Source organism: Astyanax mexicanus, chromosome 1, assembly GCF_023375975.1.
Source record: "Astyanax mexicanus isolate ESR-SI-001 chromosome 1, AstMex3_surface, whole genome shotgun sequence".
Lineage (NCBI taxonomy): Eukaryota > Metazoa > Chordata > Actinopteri > Characiformes > Acestrorhamphidae > Astyanax > Astyanax mexicanus.
In genome coordinates this window covers 27,625,470-27,631,441 of record NC_064408.1, presented here as the reverse complement: position 1 = coordinate 27,631,441, position 5,972 = coordinate 27,625,470, and the positions used below count along the sequence as shown (strand labels likewise).

The 5,972-nt window shown below is 37.9% G+C and overlaps 1 protein-coding gene across 2 annotated transcripts; it reads left to right on the top strand.

Annotated features, from left to right (window-relative positions):
* Positions 1-239: 239 nt before the first annotated feature.
* mis12 (MIS12 kinetochore complex component) lies at positions 240-4,300 on the top strand. 2 transcript variants are annotated; one of them, XM_007245265.4, is made up of 2 exons: positions 240-493; positions 3,044-4,300. In XM_007245265.4, exons 1-2 carry the CDS (start codon positions 466-468, stop codon positions 3,676-3,678), a joined length of 663 nt encoding a protein of 220 aa, XP_007245327.2. In that variant the 5' UTR covers positions 240-465; the 3' UTR covers positions 3,679-4,300. The 2 variants fall into 2 exon arrangements, with proteins under 2 accessions (XP_007245327.2, XP_049331652.1); XM_049475695.1 differs by having other exon boundaries at positions 486-567.
* The last annotated feature ends 1,672 nt before the right edge of the window (positions 4,301-5,972 follow it).

Below are 5,972 nucleotides of genomic sequence, written 5' to 3'. Positions count from 1 at the left end.
TAAAGACCTCTCATTACCATAATTTTACAACGATACAGTGATTTATGCTACCCAAATATACTAGCTAGCTACATTTAATGGGACTTCTACTGGTAACAGCTAATATGGGGCTTCTTTTGTATTTTTACAGTAATAATATACACTAGGGGAGCACGGTTTGACATGGCAGCACAACTCGACAGAACACCGGCTGCTCTTACTGGACAGCAAGTCGAGGCGCAGCTGTATCTCGAACACGCCTGTTACAATACGAGTCTTGGGTCTGTATAGTGTCCTACATAGGGAGCATGGAGTTGCTAAACTTACGCTATTCTTAAACCCTACATAGGGAGCAAGAGGAGTGCGTAATGTGTTATTGAGACGTACCCACCCTGCCGTGGTGAAGATCCAGGCCAGTAGAGGGAGTGTTGGTGTAATTCTTCTTCAGCTCGAGAGAAGAAGTAGATTTGAGCGCGGGCTTTGGAAATGGCGGAGAACGGAGACAGTAGTGACGGTGAGAAGATTTAATAATATGTAGTTGTATTGTTTTTTTTTCTTCAGTATATTGTCTTTGTTAAAAAATACACAGTAAGTCCCGTTTCCCTCTTTGTTTTTGTTTTTTGGTGTTGGTTTAAGAGCGGTGCTGGAGAACTCCAGTTAAACAGTTTTTCTGACAGACTGAAATACACTCCCTTAACTTTCCAAAAACTACCGTTAATTTCATTTTGTAAGTTAGCTGTTTCAGTTCACTGCTAGTTGTTGCATTGTAGCTATTTAACCGCTTAACGGGCCAGGATTTTTGTCAATTGTCTGCCTTATATTGCACCACTAAGGAGGATTTTTATTTAAACATTACATAAAACGCTTTCATGCTTGATAAGGAATATTACTGAAAAGTATAATTGTAATTGTAATAGAAAATATGACAATTTTTTTTTAAGTAAATCTGATAATGTCAAAATATAATGAATGAAATCATAAAATCGGCTCTTCCCTGAACTTCATTTTAAAATCAATATTACAAATCAAACAGTTCATGTCCTCCGAACCTTTAGGTTCATTATGGTTGGCTAGTTTTTACGTCTGTTTTTAAACCTGCAGAATTTGGGTTCATTCCTGTTACTGATCTGGAATTATTAAGTGATGTAGAGAGAAAACAGGCAGCTTCTCCAAGTGTCCTGTAAGAGATTTTAAAAAGATTTTTTTTAATGTAAATAAGTTATTTTACTGCAGAAAAAAGGTGTTTTTTGAATGTAATGCACCAGAAGGGGAAGTAATATTACCAATCCTATACTATAAATTCTGTATAGGAAATAACACCTATTAACTAAAATATATTTAATAGATTATTTCTATTTCCATCGTATTGGAAGCCTTTGTGTAATGTTTTATTTTTCATATTGGCCTTTTTATTTCACAAACAATCTATATTCTAAATCACATTGTATTAGTACAAAATAGCTGTTATTTTGCCTCAGTGGCTCCAGTACAACTGTTTTTCCAGTGCAGTGGTTGAGGCCAAGTTACTGTATCATTGGTTTATAAACTCATTCATTGGCTGGTTCATGGTCTATTATGATTCACAACAGCTCTCAAATAGTGTGATGTGCAACAAAACATACAAATGGATTGTACTGGATGCAGGGTCCGAAAGGGATAATTTGGGTCCCAAAGTGAAAAGGATAAAGGTTTCTAATTATTTAGACCGTAATTTAATTTTATGCTGTAGACTAGAACTGATTGGCATTTAGTTAGCTAATGCAGCTTGTGATTTTGCTTCAGTTAAAAACTATTTTAATCAAGCGTCACTTATGCTTTTAAACAAGGTTTTCTGCTTCCCTACCACTGGACACAAAGTCATGTCGTCTAGAAAAAGAAAGCTAACGCTATTAGCTAAGTGGGTATCATCTTAATGCATTTAGCAATTTCATTTATTATGCATTCACTGCTGATACAGGTGATTAGTTGTGTACTTAAACAAGCTTATAACCCCTTACAAAATAGCACTAGGCTCTTGCCACCAGCAGCCGGAGTCAGAGAGAGAGAGAGAGAGAGAGAGCATATTTGGCCTACTGGGTGGGTAGATGGCGCTCCCTGCATCACTATTGTAATAGTCAGCACAGGCATCTATTACTTGACGGATATATATACTAGTGCATCACAAAAATTTTTTATATCATTGAAAAGTTATTTTATATCAGCAATTCAGTTTAAAATGTGAGACTCTATATTATATAGATATGTTACAAACAGAGTGATCTATTTTAAGCTTTTATATATTTTATTGTTGATGATTATGGCTCACAGCCAATGAAAATCCAAAAATCAGTATCTCAGAAAAATGTAATATTATATAAGACCAATTGGTACTTCTGGCAGTGTGGTCTGTGTGCCAAGTTCTGCTGGAAAATCAAATCTAAATCTCCATAAAAGTTGTCAGCAGAGGAAAGCATAATGTGCTGTATTAGTTTCATGGAAAACACTGCACTGACTTTGGACTTGACACCAGCAGCATTAGCATAGCACTAGGCCCAATGCGACTGTGTTGGTTAGAGCACTAAGATATCACACTGGTTCGCAGGCATCCACAGATTTATATTTTTGCTCAATCCAAACACAAAGGCTTAGAGCAAAAGGAAACTTTTGATTGAATTCTAATTGACTTTAGAAATGTATAACTGGTGGTGGAAATCCTGGTATATAGGATGAAGTCAAACACTTAACATTTAGTGCAATTTATTATATTTTAAAAAAATATAAATGTAATATTGTAGCATTTTTCTTTTGTTCATTCATTATCACTGCTTAGAGCAAATGTAAAATAAAGATGACAAAAAATGATTTATTATATATAATAATTCCTTTTTGAAAACTAAATTTGTTGCACTCCAAAGTGGAGTATTTTTGTGAAAGCCATGGTTTCATTTGGTTTGGATGTTTAATTGTTTTGTGTTTTTTATTTTGGATAATTCTAGGATGATTCTAAATAGCTTCTTCAAGGGTTCCTTTTTGATCATGGTGTTTGCTGGTGGTATTAACTTCTCTTTTCTGTTTTCTAATACAGTGGGAACCTTTTCGTCTGAAACTCTGAAGCTGTATGAGGCACAGTACTTCGGCTTCACTCCACAGACCTGCATGATGAGGGTGAACAGCGCCTTTCAGGACTGCTTGTATGAGATGCTGGCGGTCGTGGAGTCTGTGTTTGTGCGGAAGCTGTCCCAAGGTAAAGATCCGCCGGAGGAGCTTCAGCTTAAAACGCGAGAGTGCACACAGAAGCTGCTCCGGTTCTTGCAGGAACGCTTTAAGAAGCTGTCTAGTCGCATGGAAGCTCTGCTGGTGAACAGTGTTCTTTGTGTCCCTGAAAACCTCCTGCTGCCGGAAGACGAGTCCCACAGGAAGTATCCGCAAAGCCAGGAACAGCTTTTAAAGCTGGAGGCTTCGATCACGAACCTGCAGTCCTCTTACCAGGCTGAGGTGTGCGCCAGACAAGCGCTACTGGCTGAACTGGAGGAGCAGAAACAGACACAGGAGCAGCTGGATGAGGTGCTGAGATGGACCGAGGAGCTGCGCTTGGCTTGGAAACAGGAAGGCATGGGAAATGTGCGCGACAGCTTCCGGCATATGGTTGAGACTGTGAACCAACTGCAGAGCGTTATGGGGAAGATCAGAAAGAAGAGCAAATCTCTAGATGACGTGTGAGATTCTGTGTTGTCTTGTGCCTTTGTTGTTGATAGGAGCCCTGTCCCATACCGTCTGTCCGTACATTCACTGTGCACACATGGCACTTCTTGAGATTTTGAAATGGTGCTAGTTGTGTAGTGACTCAGTTCATCCACAAGGTGGAGCCAGTGGCACAGTCTACTTTTGCCACTTTCTCTGATGGGAAATCGTACTACAGCGATCTGTCCGAGGCGAAGCATCACATTTGTAAGCAAGGGCATTCCTTGCTGACATTTGAAATGCGGTCAAGCAGTTGAACACGCACACACATTCACGCTATTCTGAGTACACACTCTTCATAGAATCTCTCACTTTGAAGTTCAGTGCAATGAGGTCTGCATTGGATGAGATGAAATTTCCCACAGGCCCAAACCTATGGGCTCTCTTTCTTGTTCAAAGTCAGAGGGCTCTTCGCGTAAATAAGGGTCAGCTCTGTTCGACTTCTCTTTTCCCGTAGCCTGAAGGGAAAACATTTTGTACTGCAACTGTACATACTTTTATTTGATGAGCCTGACTGTTGTTCTAACAGTTAACACTGCTCAGTTGTTTACTTGTTATATTCCGAAATCAATAAAAATGAGTTAATTTGATATAAATCTAATATTGATTCTGTGTGTGTTAAATATAATTATATAAGAGGATAATGGGCAAGTACTGGGAAGCATCTTGAGATGAGTAGTTAGTGTTCAATCAAACCATTTAAAAGACTATATCAACACTCTTCTTCGAAAAATCTTGAATCTCCATATGTTTGCTACATTTTGAATTTAATTAACATAATTTATGTTAGTTTCATTTTAAATGGACCCAAATGCTCCAAATTTACAATTATTTGTGAGCATTTCTTTTGGTACATTTTATAATGATACTTCTTTTTAATACCTTCCACTAAAGTTATACTGCATGCTCTAAATTATAGTATAGTAATATGAGTTCTTAATTTCATGTTCTTAGAGAATTATTGCTGCCATTTTGGTTAATAGCAGTAATTTTAAACCATCTTGCTTCTTGTTGTAAATAGAAAGTAACAACTAAACAAAAAAAAAAAACATGTTCCCATATTTTGTTGTTTCCAATCAATCAATATCTTCAAAATAAAAAAATGATGTCACATCTCCAAAGTTGTAAGTATTTCAGAACTTCATAAATTCACATGCTGGTTGGTTTATTTAATGCTAGTAGAATAGTCGATTTGCTGTTGATAGAACAATAAATAAAACAATAAGAAAATGCACATAGATTACATAACATTAACAAGTCATTAATAGCAGCTGCATCGTTAAATATATCAAATATATATACACCATCATATACTGATTCTGTCTTCTGTCATACAGTGTACAATACACATACTATGGCTGTGTTCCATTTTTTTATTACACACTAATATTTAAGGTATATACTCGTAACAGGAACTGATTCAGTCTACTGGTAGTTAAATGTTGATATTCAAATATTTTCCAATATTTGTTCCAGGTGTTATGATAGTAGCTCCTCCCTTTCTGGTTTGCAGTGCATTGTTGAACTAAGCTGTCCATTGTAAGCATGCTCACAAAATGGCCGTTTTTGAGTATTTTTTTACATTTTTTTGTGGATATACTCAATATAATATTTATACTACACACTACATACTCACTATTTCTGATAAGTTTGTGTTAGTGAATAGCATGCAGTTGGGACACATCCATGTTAACAAAGACCATAAAAAAGTCCATCACTTTATATATTTAGTATATACCTTATGTACTCTAAGAGTGTATGGCACATAATTGGGATGTAGCACATAGACAGTTTCTTATCCAGTGTGTCTTCACATCAGTGGCTAAATACAAACAGAATGTGTAACACTGTGATCAATGAAAGACGGAGAGCAGTGAATTTGGACTTGCTGGGCCGGCTTAGAGAGGGCGGGGGAAGGAAGGGGTGGGCACAGTAAGGGGTCGGGCGGGGCGAATGACAAAAACCACCCCCCTCCTGCCCACCCTTCCCAGTTAGCAGCCTGGCTGTCTGTCTTCCTCTTTCATCTCTCTCATTAAAGACCCAGTCTGAACAGCAGGGGCTTGCTTGCTACCAGCTTTTCTGGATAGAGGTGTCGCGGTTCGGACAGCATGCCAAATACACACACACACACACACACACACACACACACACCATGTGCAAACTGCCACCACCTTCAGTCAGACTGTCAAGTCTACCGATAAAGAACTCTTATCTTCACACACAGTCACATCACTAGCGGGCTACGAACGAGGGGCTCAGGTTGATCTTAAAAA

Coding starts and splice junctions, on each gene's coding strand:
- mis12 (XM_007245265.4), top strand. CDS start 466: ATGGCGGAGAACGGAGACAGTAGTGACG. Junction 494..3,043: donor GAACGGAGACAGTAGTGACG/GTGAGAAGATTT, acceptor TTTCTAATACAG/TGGGAACCTTTTCGTCTGAA.